The sequence below is a fragment of the Nelusetta ayraudi genome, unplaced genomic scaffold (assembly GCF_046127955.1).
Source record: "Nelusetta ayraudi isolate G7.1 ecotype Tasmania unplaced genomic scaffold, CSIRO-AGI_Nayr_v1 ptg000070l, whole genome shotgun sequence".
NCBI classification, from domain to species: Eukaryota; Metazoa; Chordata; class Actinopteri; order Tetraodontiformes; family Monacanthidae; genus Nelusetta; species Nelusetta ayraudi.
Genome location: NW_027466120.1, coordinates 3,409,231 through 3,426,096, shown reverse-complemented (window position 1 = coordinate 3,426,096; position 16,866 = coordinate 3,409,231). Strand labels below are relative to the sequence as shown.

Sequence of the window (16,866 nt, the reverse complement as noted above, 5' to 3'; positions counted from 1 at the left end):
TTTGCGTGTTGTGTTGGCCCCTAACACAAAACATTGCCAGTCCTGGGATTTAATCATGCAATATTCAGGATTGGTCACATTATTAAAGAATAAGAAACAAAATATTTACGACTTGTATTAATAAAGTAAAACAAATGCTTAAGCCCACACAATCCTGATTTTAGAGCTCAAAAAGTTCAGATGATTGGGCAATAAATGCATTTGAATTGTAATTATATGAGGTAAAAAAAAACATTTTTTTTGAATGAAATTAAGTTAAGTTACCAACCAAAGTAAGAACATTTGGGTTTGGTGGATTATGCCTTTTGTTATAGCAATGCTTTTTGGCAATAACATTTTGCTATTTTGCCCGAAAATGCCAATTGAAAGTCTGGTTAATTCCCTTTCATGGTGGTGCCACATTTGTAGGAACATGCCTTTGTGGGTGAGCAGCAGAGCTGATTGTGTGGGTTGGACCCATGAGAAATTTGAATAGAATATTCTCTGCCAAACCGCTTATTTTGCCGTTGTTATTGACTCTTGTTTTGAGCCTCCGGTGCCCCCAGGTGCTGCCTTTCCGGTGCCTGATTGGCAGTTGAACATGTGGAGGAACATTATGATAGACGATGAGTCCAGATTCTGCCTACAGCAGCTGGAGGGTAGTGTCAAAATGTGAACATGACGCAGAGAACGTAGGGCTGATCACTGCGCCATCTTTTGGTGGTGTGACAGGGTGGGGCGGCATCTCCCTCACTGGAAAAACAAGGCTTGTCAGCAACAGAGACAGGCTTAATGCAGAGAGACATTGAGATGAGACTCTTAAACGAGGTAGTCTCATATATCCACAGTCTGGGACTGAACTCGCTCCTCCTAGAAGAGTCACCCCAACGGAATTGGTCTATTAGAGCATACCTCCAGAATCTGGGAGTGGAGAGGATGCCAGTATTCATCCTCACCACAACCACAATCAACACTTGATTGATTGGTTAAGTGACCAACATCAACTTTGGCTGACTGGACACAAAAGTAGGTTGACGAGACTGTCAAAAAATGTGTCCAACGTCAATCAACCAATGCCCCCCAAACAACAATAAACAGGGTGTCAGTGGCAGAATACGGTCGGTTGTCATTTGCGGAGATAATTTGAATAATTTTCTAATGGATCAACCCACATACATTAGCTCAGCTGCCAATCCCACAAATTCATGTTTCTTACAACTGTGGCAACATTTAACAGGGAAATAAACTGGCTAAACATTGGTTCAAGATTTATTGCCAAGAAGCTTTATGACAATGAAATACTCTCCCAAACACCAGTAATGGCTGGTCCTCCAGAGTGTCACTTTGATTTGTTTGTCAGAAAAAAATGTATAGCAGCAGCAATCACAAGCCTTTTTTAAATGTATTTTTTCGTGTGTGTTGCAACATTGACCTGAGGGAATCTGCAAAATTTTAACTCTTTCTTCCTAATTTATCAGCTCTTTTCATTCCACTGTGTTGGCCTCAAACAAAAGGTTTCTAAAAGTGATGTCAACCGATATTATTTCTGAATGAGACATGAATATTTATATCATCAACAGCAACGACCACTGCTACCGCTTTGGGTTTAATAAAGTTTTTGAATGCACCCTACGTGCGAAATCAGGCAACTCATCAAGTCTTTACAACACAGCGATGGCGGAAAAGATAGCTTCAGTGCAGATAAAGGCCTGCTTTGAGGAAGACAATATCCTGGTGGAATTTCAATCAGCTTTAAGAGCACACCGAAGCACTGAAAACTGCTGTAGTTTCAATAAACTGAGCTCGCTGGATAGAAAGCAGGTATTATGTTTTGCCCACTCAAAATCAAGCACCGTTAACAAAGAAATCTTTGCATTCAATAAATTATGAATAAAAAATAAAAACAAACCAAGGCGTGATCACATGGTGCATACAACATGTCGAAAGTGTTGTTAAGCCTTTATTCGAAACTGAAACATACAGATGCAGGTCCTTTAATAGGTGGATTAAAATCCTAGACCCAATGAAGTAACTGATTTCCCAGTGTTCTTGTAAACGGTTCCTTGTAATGAAGCTTTTGATTAGTATTTTAAGAGTTGACCACCCTTGTATCTCTTTCACAACAGTGTACTATTGTTTCACTGCTTATTATCCTTTGCTGCAGGTGAGTGATTGTACCTTTTAATTTCCTTGTAAGCTGAAGGTTTTAGCTGCCTGCTAAACTCCAAAGCCCAGGTGGCAAGTTCCTGTTAGTGAAGTACCACTTAAAATAACTCATGTTACCCGATATCTGTTTATTGATCTGCAAATAAACCAATTAAAAATCGCAGATGTCATTCAAGTCGTTCTTATCACTTTAAGTCACAACTGACGGAGTAAAGCAGTGTAGTGTAGTTTACTCCCTTTCCCTCCGTTAAATCAAGAGCAACTTCTCAATTCAATTCCTGCGGATTTAAATGTCTTTTTTTCAAAGGAAAAGCCTTCATAGATGAAAATTAAATCACATGACTAACTCCCAATGCTTGCATATTCAAACCATGTCTCAAATATTGTATTTAAACTGCATTCAAATTGCTTTAATGCTTTAAAGTAATGACATTATCTATGAATGCATTCTGAACAATCCTGAAAGAAAAAAAAACAAAAAACAGCAACCTACAATTTGCCCAAACTGCAACCACCTGAAATGCAGATGATAGTGTAGCCTTTACATGACCAAGATAACTTTCACAAGGAGAAAACTTTAAAGTTCGATTGTTACAAGAGCAGATAGCTTGTGTCTGTCAAGGGAGATATTTCATATCTTTTGCACAGTCAAAGAATCAATCGCAGCAATTCTCCCGCTCCAGCAGACTAGCTTTAAATGTAGGGAAAGTCCAGGGCGTCAAAGCCAAAAGTGTGTTGGTGGTGACAAAATGCAGACGACAGGCTGCACTGTAGTGTGTGATCTAGCACATCAGCAAAACATCATCAAAGTAAACAACACCTTATAAATGCTGACCTGAGTAAAGGCTGCACTCTGCCAGCACAGCTTAGATAGTCGCACTTGGCTGTGACCCAGCTCTGTGAAAATATCCCCACAACTTCTGAAAAATGTCATTTCCCAGCCGTTTTACTTTCTCGGTTGCCTTGATCGCTGCATATTCTATCTTCTATGATCGCAAAAGGCCATAAACAAGTGTTGGAGCTCCATTATTCACTTAAATAAATCTGTCATACATAAGTCAATAGGGGGTGGTAGTCTGTGTTACTTTTTTTCTGTACAAATGCATTTCAATGCTTATGACTTCACCAGCTATTGACAAGTTCTGAATTTTTTTCTTCTTCAGTGTCACAGAATTTGTACACATCAGACTTGATCCAAACTGACATTTGATTTATGTATGTAGTGAGGTGCCATATGAGCAAAACATGGATGCTGAGGAGTCCACTGGAGGGGAAAACACATAGAAGGTAAAAAAACAACAACTCTGTTTTGGAGACCATCAAACAATGTAGTATTAATAAAAGGGGTTGGATATTGTAGAGGCTAATCCTTGGGTTGAGGAACTGGGATCAGATGAGGAACGATGTCTGGATATTGCGCGGAGGAAATTGTTTGAGCAGCCGCCCACTAATGCAGAGTCATACTCTTTTTGATAGGATTAGAGCCCATTGGCTCAATAAGCAGATATGGAAACCAGTCTGATAATCAGAGAGTGCAGAAAGTAAAGATCATTAGTGGCTAGAGCAAAAAAGGCAAGAGAGGGATGGACTCACCAGCATATTATTCTGTTTTATGTACAGGGAGAGACTTTATCTCACCAGAGGACAGTATTCGGTCACAGAGGAAAACAGTAATAGGTGGCTTTATGGTGCTTAGTGAATAAGCAGTCAAGCATTTTTAGATATGAGAAGGTCTTTGGTACGGCTCAGCTCGAGGAAATGAGTTTATTTCAAGATATTTACAGTCATTCAGCTTTGCAGTGTTGCAGTTTGAAAATAACAAGCAGCCAGGACTTTATGGAGTTCATCAAGCTGGAACAATTCTCATTCATGTCCATTGTACAGCAACATTCTTGTCAGGCACCGTCGGGCTTATCCAGACACGCAGGGTACCCTTTGGCGTCACTAACCAAACCATTACGCCTTCACTGATGCACAGCAGACCCCTTGGCATCCGCGGCTGAAGTGCAAAGTCTTGCCTTTAGCGTCTCGGCCTGGTGCACAAAGGCTCACAGACCCACAGGTGTTGTCCTGAGGGCAAGAGCTACAATGATTGGAAGAAGCTTTCATTTACATGGCTCCACTTGGGCCCAAAACTGACATTACATGCAAATGTTTGGATTGGTTTCATAGGTTGAATTGTACTGCAGCTAACATTTAACACAGTAGAAAGAAGGGTTATGGCATTATTTTTCATTAAATATTAATAAACTGTGGAACTTGCGTCGACAAATCAAGCAAGTTTCAGTTTAGTAAACACTCGGGAAGCCAGGAGCCCGCATATTGACAATCACAAATATATAAATTCATTAAATGGTCAAGACATAGTTCAGTGAAAACAAAAAAAAAAAGTGTTTTAGGTGCACTAAGGGACACATGGTAGGGGCCCAATCTAGTGAAGACAGAAGAAAAAAGGAGGAGAGGAATCTGATGTGATCATCAGGCAGTGGCAACTCATCAAAACCATGCTGCAAACTGCCGCATCACACGGTAATGATCCAAAACAGTAGTAAGAATGACAACAAATCAAACATTGACGGAAGGAAAAAAAAAAAATCAATCATCCATTTGTACCATAAATCTTGTCTGCATGTGGTGGCAGCTTTTGCTGATGATGTCACTTGCATCCAATTTCAATGCTGTAACGAGCGGCCCAATAAGCCGCTGCTCAGCCAGCGCCGCTCAGGCTACAGCGAGACTCTGCTGACAGATATTTCATTAAATGGCATTTTACGTCTTTGCATATCACACCTACTGACTAATGGTGTTCTCCGGCTATCACCGCTTTAGCTGCCGCGAATGAACCCACTAATAGATTCAGTGTAGATCAGTGTGCGAAATGTCATCATAGACAGTGCTTCTTCTCTATAATTAGGTGCTTGTGACATGCCTTCCTTATTCTGTTATTGGCTCAAGCTCGTTTTTTGTCACCTGTGCGCTACATGCTCGTGAAAACAAGCGCAGTAAGAAAAGAAGGGAGCGTGAAGCTGAATTGGAAATGAGAGAAGTCAGAATTCTTTTTGCAAGCGCCATTTTTTTTTTGTCTGCTACAGAATCCCTCCCATCGTGATGTCACAAAGGGTGCTGAAACCTTGCTGGCGCCCTATTGCAACATGTTTTTTGTCCCCACACGGAAAAACACGACAAATCATCAAATTCAGCAGGGAGCTGAATTTACCCAGCATTTATACCACAGGCTGTAAACAGAGGGCTAAACACATTGTCTCAAGATTTTGCCGATAATCAATTATGTTCTGGATACATTGTTTCATAGGCCTGGGATCGAAATCTCTTAACTGGAGCCTTTCAGTTCATTTTCATAAATACATCTTTTTAAAATGTTTATCTTAACAACGTATAATATTTGTTATTTTTACAAAGGAACGACTCAAGTGCCTCACCGTCGACGCAGAGCTTGAAAGTAGCGATGTGCACGTCACCCCTTTTTTGCCTTGCACATTTTTGCGCACGGTCACTCGAACCGAGACCCCTCGTTTAAAACCGTGCGAGACTTCGGGTCGCAGTAAAGGAGGAGACGGATTAAGAAAAAAAAAAAAAAAAAAAAAAATAGAGAGAGAGACCGGCGAGACGTCAGGGGGGTCTGGCTGCACCGCCGACTCCCACCGGTGTTCCTTTAAGTGCGCGCGCGTGTGTATGTGCGTGCGCGCTGAGTTTTTTTTTTTTCTCCCTCCCGCATCGAGCGATGGGAGGAGGGGAGGGGAGGGGTGGGAGAGTGACGCTGGCTGGCTGCGCCTCGGTGCCGAGCTGAGCGCTCACCTGCAGTTGAGACAAGCGGAGAAAGTCGGAGCAGAGCCGCAGCAGCAGCAGCAGCAGCACAGTGCACGGTGCGCCACGGAAGGACGCGACGGAGAGTGAGAAGAGAAAGAAGAAGAAGAAGAGGAGGAGGAAGGGGATTATCACTCGCTGTTTGGAGGGGACAAGAAGAGGAAGAAGAAAGACCCACTCGATTCTCTTCTCTGCACCCGGTCCTGGCATCCCAGACTCGCCCCGCTCGCCGCGATGAGATCCGACTTCACCGTGGTCCTGGTAGTCGCCAGTGTTCTGCAGGCAATCGGGGTAGGAAATGTTTGATTACCCCCCCACCCCCCCCCCCAAAAAAAAAACATTATTATTTTGTTTGTTTGTTTTCTAGGTGTAGCGGTCTGAGTTGAGGGCTTACAGGGCAGCAGTTGTCTCAGCCGTTCACAAGCTCGAATCAAAAGTCAGCTCGGATGGGGCTCCGGTGTCAGCTGCATGGCTGTGCTGCTGCTGCTGCTGCGGTCCTTTCCTCTCTACAAGTGCACTAATTGGTTCCCCAATGATTAAAAAAAAGAAGAAGAAGAAAAGAAAACACTGCTGGAGTACAAAAAGAGTTAACGATCCCTTTTAATCCGTCTCTCCGGCTCGCGTTGGATTCATCCGCGGCACAAGTTGAGACGCAGTTGTGGAGGGGTGATGCCTTCGTTCTGAGATCCTCATTCTCAAACAAACTGACGCCGCCGTCATCTCAAAAACACAAGTTACATTAAGTTAAACTTGTCTTCCTGTTATTAAACCAGTCGTCGCTCCCTTCCGCTCCTGTGACGCAAAACCCACATTCGATTCTTTAACAGTATTATAATTATTATTCTAAACCACCGTGTTATTTCCTGCGACCAGGGAAGATCCCGTGCGTAACGTAACGCGCTTTCCCGTTTCTCACGCTAAATCCACCTCGCCATCGCCAAATCGCCGCCGATTTGTGTGGGTGCGCGCCCGCGCGTGCGTCCTCTCTTTTTTTCTTTTTTGGCACGGCTTGGCATCTTTTGCACGGTCGACTTTAGCCAACAGTGATTGCTGGGAGCCGAGTTTTCTGCAGACGAGTTGACGCTGGCGCTGTCGCGCGCGCGCGCACACACACACACACACACACACACACGCACGGCTCAGTTTCCCCTCCACAGTTGCTTGAACCCAGGTCTCACAGACAGTGAGAAAATTCTACCTGTGCTCTTTGTGCCGGCCGCTCACTTGACCCTGAGAGCATTTTCCCTGAATGAGAGAAAATGAAAAGAAGGGAAAACCCCAGCAGCTCTCATCCCTCGTGTCCAGTTGTCCCCCCCCCACCCCCTTTGCTAAATAGCAGCCAACAGATGAAGAAGAGTGAGTGACCGTGCACGGGGGGAAGCAGACGGCTAATAAACTTGTTGAATGCATGCCCCCCCCCCCCCCCACTCGTGCGGGTTCCTCTCGAGGGGCCCACGAAAGAGGAGCAAGAAATCGATGGGATCCATGCGTATCGACACCTCACACTGTATCGTCTCTCTTTGCAGAGGAATAATGGCGAGCGCGCCTCCAAAGGTCCCTGCCAGGCTGGCTTCTCGCAGAGCTTCTACTCCGTCCTAGTTTCAAGGGATGTACTGCAAGACCGGCGCATCCTCAAAGGTAGGACCACCCCCCCCCCCCAGTCCCTAATTGGCCCGTCGGCCTGTTTTCTGTTTCGTTAAGCACACTTAATGGTGCCTTGCGTGCGACCGGGGGCGGGGACGACTCCAGCTCGCTCTGTCCAGGCGGCTGACGTGGAAACGTGTGACGTGTGTGCTTTCACTCTGTGGCCCTGTGACTGAAAAGATTCGCTCGTTCCTCTTTAAGAAATGGCTTTTTCTATCAGTTCTTTTTTTTTCTTCCCAAAATGGATCTGCAAGGCTGACGCTGAGGGTTATGTGAGACAAGTGCGGCGGTGAATTGCAGTTGACCTCATCAAGAACGACTCAAAAGGCAGCGTGTCGGGCGCTGACGCGAAGGCTGGTTTTGGAAGTGGATGAGTGAGGGACGTGCTACACCAAATGCAGTTTTGAAATGAAGTTTTTTTTTTTTTTTTTCAAAGGAGCATGAAATGAAGTACATAGTCACCACGAGGGCCTTTCGTATCTCCCAGAGTCGGTCTGCCTCTTTGTGGCGCCGCAGCAGTTTTTACTTTGTTGCTTCTTCCAGAAGAAGAGCCTCTTTTACATTCCGAAATTAACCACCGACTTCGCCGCTGCGATCTCACGTCTCACCTTCACACCTCGGCGTCTCTCCCGTCCCGGTTTACGTTGCGCGTCGCTCCAATTACACAGCGAGCCGACCAAGTTTTGAGGGCCCGATAGTGCAGGAAATGGAATCGACATCCTGTGTCTAATCTGGCACTGCTCCTGCCAATGTGGGCTAATTGCAATTCTCTATTGATCCCCGTGTTTTTTTCTTCTGTTTTTTTCTTTCCTCCCTCCTCCCCCTCATAGCTCAGCTAAGATGCATTGTTTTGCTGTGGGCACACAATAGCTCTTTTGTGGGTCGACTGTGTCTTCGGCAGCTGCACAGTATATATTTCTCACTCTCCTTAGCAGGAAGAGACCTGGCGGGGATACAGCCGTCTAGACTGACTCTCCTGAGTGTGCACGCTCTTATGCGCACACACACACACACACACACATACACACTCACACGGGCACTTTAGGCGGGGGTATACAGTGGAATAGTAGAACGGGAGGGTTGACGTCTCCCTTTCTTCCTTGTTTTATCTCTTGCATCTTTTATTTTCACGCGTCCGTGCGTTTGGTGTTGTCAGTCCACAGTGGAGGGATTTATCATGGAGTTTCATCATCTCTGGTACATTATGGATGCGGCAGCGCCGCGTAGTAGTAAGCCTGCCGCCTGCGCGGTAGTGATGTCCTCAGCCCAGCAGGGGGTGTCAACACAATCACAAACAAACTGAATAAGCTATCTCGCTTGCACAGGAGCCATTTGTTTCAGGGAGCGTTATTTATCTGGTTTGGCCTGGAGGAGATGAAATTGTCTCTGTGTCTCCACTCAGGTAGAAACTAATCTTCGGTGGTCTGACGCCATTTGTTTTGTTTTATTTTTTTTTTCAGTTTAAAGAAATCAATTTACGCCAAGCAATAGATACTTTAGTTTGATTTCACAATGCAATTCCTTTTTTTCCCCCCCTCCCCTTTCACGTAAAGCTTGAAACGCTGCTGTGTTGTGAGACCAAATAGAAACAAAAATCACACAAAACATGCTGACGCCTAAAAATAAAATAAAAGTAACCCCATTAAAAGGCAAATACGCTGAATCTTTTGATCCCACGTTTATTCATTCTTTCTTCTGTGTCGTTTAAAAGGATCTCGCAGTGTGAAATGAGGGTGTCTTTGCTGTGACACACGAACAGCTGCAGTGGCCCCCTCGCGCGCACACACACTCACACACACACACGCGCAGCATGTGATTTACAGGGATCAAGCAGTGATTTATAGCAGGCAGGGGTGTCGCTGTGTTGGAGGGCAGGGAGGCTGGAAGGCCTTAAATAATAACATTGTTTAACCCAAAACCGTCAGTTGGGGCGGCCGGCGGAATGACAGCCAATCATACGCACGCATGCACACACACACACATCTATGTATGTGTACTGTATACATACATACTTGCACACGTACGTACATACATGTTAGCCGCAGGGGGAATATTGGGCAGGACAGAACTGGGACCTTGACCATGATGGAGATGATGATCCAGACGGAGCCGGGGTGATGAATGTGTTACATTTTTTATATTTTTTCTAGGACAAAACTGTCAACTTGAACTGCAAATTGTTTATCGCTGGTAGAGAAATCAGAGTCAAAAAAATAAAAATGATAAAACCATCCATTCTGGCTTCTCCGTGGCCGCTTTTCAATTTTGAGCCACCAAACAGATTTTCTTTGGATCCTGCAAATCACATTTGTTGTCGATGATCCGTTCACCTTTTACACGGCCTCCTCTTCCTCTGCTTGTTCCTTTTTCATCTTCTTTAAGCTGTTGCCTACAGCGGTGGCAAAAGCCAACCATCTGCCTCCATCTCCATCCTGATCCTCTGCATTCGCTTCTCTCACACCAACCGGCTTCACGTCCTCTCTCGCTACGTCCATAAATCTCCTCTCTGCTCCTCCTCCGGGCCTCTTGCCTGCCACTTCCGACCTCAGCATCCTTCTACCCTGATACTTGCCGTCCAGACCATCTGAGTCCAGCCTCTCTGGCTTTATCTCCAAACGCTTAGCATGCACTGCTGTCCCTATGATGTCCTCGTCCCTGATCCTGGTCACTCCCAGAGCTGAAGCTCTGCGTTTCATCTCTGCCTCCTGTCTTTTCTTATTTTATCTAAACCAGACAGCAGCTGCAGTTCCTCACCATTTTGCATCGACTAGTCTCTTCATTTTACTTCTTTTTTTTATTTTTCACCCTTTCCACGTATCATTTTCCACATTCAACACATTTGCTGTTGGCTAAACAGCGCTTTGACTGTCCTCCTCTGAAACGTCTGTGCTTCGCCAGGCGAGCCTTTTTTATTGAGCAGAACCTCGAGCACAAGTTCTGCACCCTGCGTCTCCCCGCTGGGAGAATGGATCGCCTTTGTGCTGATCTGGGAACCCCTCCGAAGCGAGCGCTAAACAAGGGCGCTGCTCGCCTTTTTTTTTTTCCCCCTCCCCGCCGTCGCCGCCAGCACAGTAAACCGCATTCCGAGGCGCTCGCTCAAACTTGACGTGCATATGGTGCAGCATATTGATCACGCTGATTCAGATGATGGCCCTATTTACATTTTTCGAGGCAAATTGATTCCTGTTTTCCCATCCCTCTGAAAGATGTTGCACGGACAGCTGATCAACAGCGGGGGTTTCTGGAGTGGAGACTCGCGTTTGAAATGGGGGGTCTGGAGCTCACCGTGCGTGCGCGCGCGTGCGTGCGTGTGTACGTGCACTCTGTGTTTAACACAGCCGGGGCCAAAAAGTCCCCTGCTGTACCGTGCGCCTGGCTTTCATTAGAGCTATGACAGCTTCCTTACCCCCCTCACACACTCTGGGCACCATTAGAGGTAGAGCGGTGCCAGGCCTGGTTAGCATTACACACTAACCCTCGACACGCGCGTGCGCACACACACGCACGCACGCACTTCAGCAACTGTTTTTCTTGGCTGTAAAACCATACCATAAAATGTTTTCAGGCTCCGTTTCAGTGGTTTAGAAAATACTGGGTCGTTTCAATAATTCCAAGTCTTGATATATGGATGGGCAGGAGATGCTGTTACAACGTTGGAAGTGTTTTTTTTTTTTTTTTCTCGGCTTTTTCTTTTTTTGTACAGATGGGAAAGTGTGAGCTGGGCCCCCGGCCAGCCTCACCCGGGCAAACGGAGTCAGCGCGAATGTAACCTCATCCTATGTATCCGAAAGCCAAGTGCCGGCGGTTTCGGCTCTGCTGACCTTGGACTCGGTTTGGGTTACTGGTGGGATTTTTTATTTATTTTTTTTTTTGGGCGGCCATCAGTTTAAGTGTGTCTGACCGTAGGGCTCAGGGAAAGCGCCAGCCTGTGTGCGAGCAGCAGCAGCAGAGACAGAAAGAGAAGATGTGAGTGCTTTTGATTCTGTGTGACTGTCAGACAGTCTGCGTGTTTTTGTTTTGTGTGCTTTTTTTTTTGTTTTTTTTCTCCCTCAGACACGTCTGACACAACTGTGCTGACAAGCAAGCGTCGGGGCTGCTCTTTCCCCCTCCGCGCTCGTCCGTCTGTTTTGCAAACCTCCAGCCGAGCGCCCGCTCTCATTTTGGAAATCTCCGCACACGCTCATCAAGCGGAGCAAATGGCGTGGATGTGGGTAATTAGGTGACCCTCAAAGCTGCGGGCCGGAGCTCAGATGATTTGCTCCTCGGGACTTTTTTTTTTTTTTTTGCTGCACTTCAAGCACTCTTGTTTTTTCTTCTTTCTCACCCTTGCACACTTTGCATCCTCTCACTCTCACCCTCCCTCTGTCTCTCTCTCTCTCTCTCTCTCTCTCTCTCTCTCTGTCTCTCTGTCTCTCTCACACACACACACTAACACACACTGTATCTTTTCCACAGTCTTCATATGCCGCTGCCATTTGGAGATTCACCACGCAGTTGATGACATTTAAATCTATGCCTTGCCTCGCTGACCCAGATCCCTTCTTGCTCCCCTTCAGTGCAAGCTTGTTTTTCATTCTGGCTATGAGACAGAGCGAAAGAAAGAGAAAGAAAGAAAACAGACAGTAAGGGGAATGGGTAAGAGGCCCTGTGTTCTCAACAAGATGAATTGTTCAGAGCTGTAATTTTTTTTCACCCCCCACCCCTTCTTTCCCGCATAGTGTTTCCAAAAAAATGTGCTCCAGCGGGCGTTCACAAGGCCTCGGGTGATGAGTCTCACTTGCCTCGGTTGCGGAGCTTCTCAGCGAAGAATTTCTCAAAATCCAATAGCCGGCCTGTTATTTGGCCTCGGGCTTTGTATTCTGAATATCACTTAAACTGCAGCATTTGATATACGGTGAGTGTCAATTTTGCCTGCATTGTGTGGAAAAAAAGAATGGCTGAATATACAACTAATGTATCAAGAGTTGCCGGTGGAGTTTTCTGCCTTCACGTGTGCACGCGCACAATGCTTTTGTGGCTGATTCGGGGACTGCGGAGTGACTCACGGAGGGTGGAATAAAAGATTCCTTCTCAAGCGCCACACAGGGACGGACAATACATCAGCAGGTTTGTTTTTTTTCCCCCTTGTCAAGATTGTTTGGATTTTTTTTTTTTGTTTAGCTTCGCCCCAAATATTATGATGCGGCGAGCCAGCGGTCTATCTGGGTCAATAGCAGCCAGACTCTGAGAAAGAGGGAAGGGTAGTGTTGAAATACAACCCTCCTTTGTTTCTTCCTGTTTTCTGCCAAAAACTCCCTCTTTGTTTCCTCCGCCGTCGTCACTTTTTCGTCTCAGAAGCACGCTCCCCCTTCGATCCACCCACCCCCCACACCCCCCTCCACCCCGTCACTCCCGCGTTCCCCACCCGGCTCACGTATGACCATCTAATCTCTATTGTAATGCAAAATAACAACACAAATCCTCGCTCGCGCTCCGCCATCTGTTTGAAATATTACATGGTTTACGGTTAATTTTTCGGGGAGGGTATCCAGCGCTGGAGACGCGACGCGCGGGGGCGCAGACGCATCCGTTATCCGCGGTTATTAATTACACAGACGCACGAGGCTGACGTGAGTCTGCGGTTCCGCGGGGAGCCCGAGACACTGCAGGAACGCAGGAGGTGCTGCGTTCTACTCTTCATGTCAGAGGCTAATCTGGCCCCGGGGAGCTCTTACCAATAGCATATGGACACATTTTTACAATAAACGTCAAAGCCCCGGCCTGATGTATGTCTCCGATTGTTTAAAGAGCTGTTTGCTGGTTTTTACCAGAGAGGCTCATATGTGCCATTTAGCCACATGGTTAGCGTTCCTTCCCCCAGTTAGCGTGCAGACGAGCGTCTTTCCCCAGATTGGCCACGGAGGCTGGGCTGGCCATCACACCTGCTGGAGTCCTCCTTGATTAATGGCAATAGACTGCGGAACCCGCACTGTGAGAAACTGCGGTGTGCTTGGCCTGTGTGCGGCCCGCTCCCCTCCCCGACAGAGGACGATATTTTGCGCATCAAGGTTGGTGTCCGGTGCGCCTTGCAGGTGGCCGAGGCACAGTTTTTTTTTTCCAATCTGGTAATTAAAAAAAAAAGTGTGTAGCAAAGAAGGAGCGGAAGAAAGGGAAGAAAGCAGGTGGTGGCGATTATAGTTTTTAATGAGATTTTTTGACATCTTCTGCCTTTGTTTTGAGAGCAGGGGACAAAAGAGACGGGGAGGGAGGGTGAGGAAATTAACAAACGTGGGGGACTTCCTGCAGATTGAGTTAGCCTCCCGCGCGTGTGAACCCTGCATCCTTGTCATCTGCTCGCTACATTAAGGGCCCTCCCGCCTCGGCGTGATGGGCCTTCTGGGGTCCGACAGGACCAAGGTTATGGCCCTCCTGAAGACATTAAAGCCGTTTAAATACTTCGCCCGGACTCCAGCTCTTTAATGCACAGATGGTGTGTATGGGCCGCGAAGGCTGTAAGGTGACAAGGGACACCATGGTTTGTCTCACTCCTCTGCAAACACACACACACCCACACACACACACACACACACACACACACACAGAAACCCACACAACCACACACAGGTGTTTTTTTTATTCTTTCTTTTTCTTTTTTTTTTTCTTCTTCCTCGGTCGTGTCAGATTAAAACTCCACGGTGGCTCTTGTAAGGTGTCCCCATGGTCCGCGGTGGAATAGTTTGCCTGGCGGAGCGAGAGCAATGCCAGACGCTCCCAGTGCTGCTCCCCTTTTTTCGCCGGGATGTGGAGCCACAGGGATTACAGCCGCAGGATAACAACGATAAGCCTACAAGGCCATTTTCCTCTTTGCTTGAGAGTCAAACTGACCATGTCCTTCAGCTGAGCCCGTCTCGGAGCAGGAAGGGTGAAGGAGAGGCTGCAGAGGGGGGGAGACTTTCTTCTCGACGGGTGCTGAAAGGAAGTGCAAGATAAGGCTCTGTCCCCTAAAGCAGCTAGCGCATTATCATACGCTGCCGCGGCACTCGGTTTTTCATTTCAGGCAAATGTGCGCACACTTGCCATGGCGGACACGCACGCACGCACGCACGCACACACACACTCTTGCACGCAATAGGACACAAAAACATGACGCCATGATGCCAAGCACATGCAAATTGGAGTCAGCCTCCCTTCCTGGGCCGCCCACTACTCCACTACGCCACTCCAGTGCAGCGCTGGCCTGGCCCCAAACAGCGTGGCCTCCTCTTCCTGCCCACTCACTCCCAACTACTCCGCCGCCGGCCTTTGTCTGCGTAAGCGTTTTAATTACAATCTAATTGATGAAAGTTACAAATGGAGCCATCATGGAGGCAATCGACGGAGTGATGATTCAGCCTTTGTTTTTTTTTTTATTTTGCGGGGGGGAGCACGCTGTGATGGAAAAAGACGGGTGGGTGACACCAATTTGATGCATCGGTTACTTCGGAACCCCCCCCCCCCCCCCCCACACACACACACACACACACACACATACATACGCGTACATCTTACTATTTTAACTTTCGATCTCCGCGGTCATTAAAAGCACTGGGCCGATTAAAAATGCATGAGCTAAGTTTGGATAATTTGTAACAAAACATCATTAAAGAGCACGAGAGTTCAAGCTCATTTACAACCATTATTTTGAACACTGGTGATTCCTGTGATATGAATATAACATTAGGCAGGGAAATGAAAATGGCTGGTGGCTCTCACCTCTAACCCGGCCACCCCTTTATCTCCCCACCGTGGCTGCTTTCCGCCAAATCAGATCAGATCATTATTGCTAATTAAAGAGACTTTAGTTCATTTCTCACTAGTTTTCTAATCAAGCAGCTTAAGCCTATGATCTGTCTGAGAATGTTGGCAGGACAAATCCACGAGCATTACAGCCTCATATGCTATTCCTTTTGCTTGGAGATCCTTCGCCTTTGTTAAAGGGAGGATGAAACGAAGAACGGAAGCCCTCAGAAGGCGCGGCTGTCTGGTAATCACTAATTGTGTCCTGAACTCGGCGCGAATGTTCACCATTAAGTTCTTAAGCTCAGCCCGCAGTCAATCCTTCTCCCAGAACGAGGAGGCCTTGGAGAAGCACAAGGGACCGGAGGAGAGAAAGGGCTGACTGAGTCGGAGGGGTCAAAAAACAGAGTGCCAGTGATTTTAATTAATCAGAAGACAATGATGAGTCCCATGGCTCCTTGGCCTATGGTACCCAACTAGCTATACGATAATATGGGGCCAACAAAAGGTGCTTCCAGAGGAGCTCTGGTCTTTGCAAAGAATGTCGGGTGATTTATGTCAAGATAGATTCTGGCAGAGCCTATTGATTCCCCCAATGGGGTGGTGCGGGATCGTTAGGCGTCTCCGTGGCTGGAGGCAGCGAGAGGGCTAGTTAGACTGTCTGAGGTTGCGGATGAATGTTAAATTGTTGTTCGAGGATGTTTTGGCATAGTTGATGTCGGGAGCCGGCTGCCAAATGCTGGAATCCTCAGTCCGCATGAAATGAAACCGGTTTGGGCTCGCGCGCCGTACGACTCCCTCCGATCCAGGAACCCGGCGCGGACCCTCCGCCGCGTTGACGAGCGCCGTCGTGACAGCGCAGAGATGAGCAACTACCAGCATATGAATAATGTCTAAAATACCAGATGTACGTTCGCAACATGAATATGATTTACAGGCCTCCGCGCAATATGGGTGTAATGTGTGTCCAAGCGGGTTGTGGTTATCGTTGCATGTGGGATATCGCAAATCATACTTCTGACTGCCGACTGCCAAGTATCATCCACAGTGCAGTCTGGCTGTTATGTAACCTCTGTGCTGTTATTTCACATTTTATTACGAACCAGGGCAGGTATCTCATTTAAACTCTGTTGTATTTACCTTCGTACCTTCAATGTTTACAGCAATTCAAATTAGCAATATATATTCATAACCTTTTTCTCAAGCTGTAATTAATGACTTTCTTTTTTAAAAAAAAATCAGAAATACTGAGCTTTGTGTGGCTCCACTACACAACTGCGAGCCAGAGGCGAAAAGCTGCAGATTGGCGTGTGTGTGTGTGTGTGTGTGTGTGTGTGTGTGATGCAGCATTTTTTTTTTTTTTTTTTTTTTTTTTTAATCTTCGCCAAAGCTAAAAATGCCTTGTAATAATGCGAGTCAGGCCGTGTCTACAGTAAATGAGGGTCTGGAAAGCCTGTTGTTGCAAGCCTGGGGACCAACACACTTTATAAAGCGTGC

At 46.7% G+C, this 16,866-nt stretch overlaps 1 protein-coding gene across 2 annotated transcripts in view; it reads left to right on the top strand.

Moving 5' to 3' along the window:
- The first annotated feature begins 5,899 nt into the window (after positions 1 to 5,899).
- LOC142898770 (cadherin-4-like) overlaps positions 5,900 to 16,866 on the top strand; it is a 226,339-nt gene continuing 215,372 nt past the window's right edge. The window contains exons 1-2 of one of the 2 annotated variants that reach the window (XM_076041968.1): positions 5,900 to 6,261; positions 7,497 to 7,608. In XM_076041968.1, coding sequence (XP_075898083.1) covers positions 6,205 to 6,261; positions 7,497 to 7,608 — 169 coding nt within the window. In that variant the 5' untranslated portion in view covers positions 5,900 to 6,204. The remainder of the gene's footprint in view (positions 6,262 to 7,496; positions 7,609 to 16,866) is intronic. The other variant, XM_076041967.1, reaches the window with a different exon arrangement.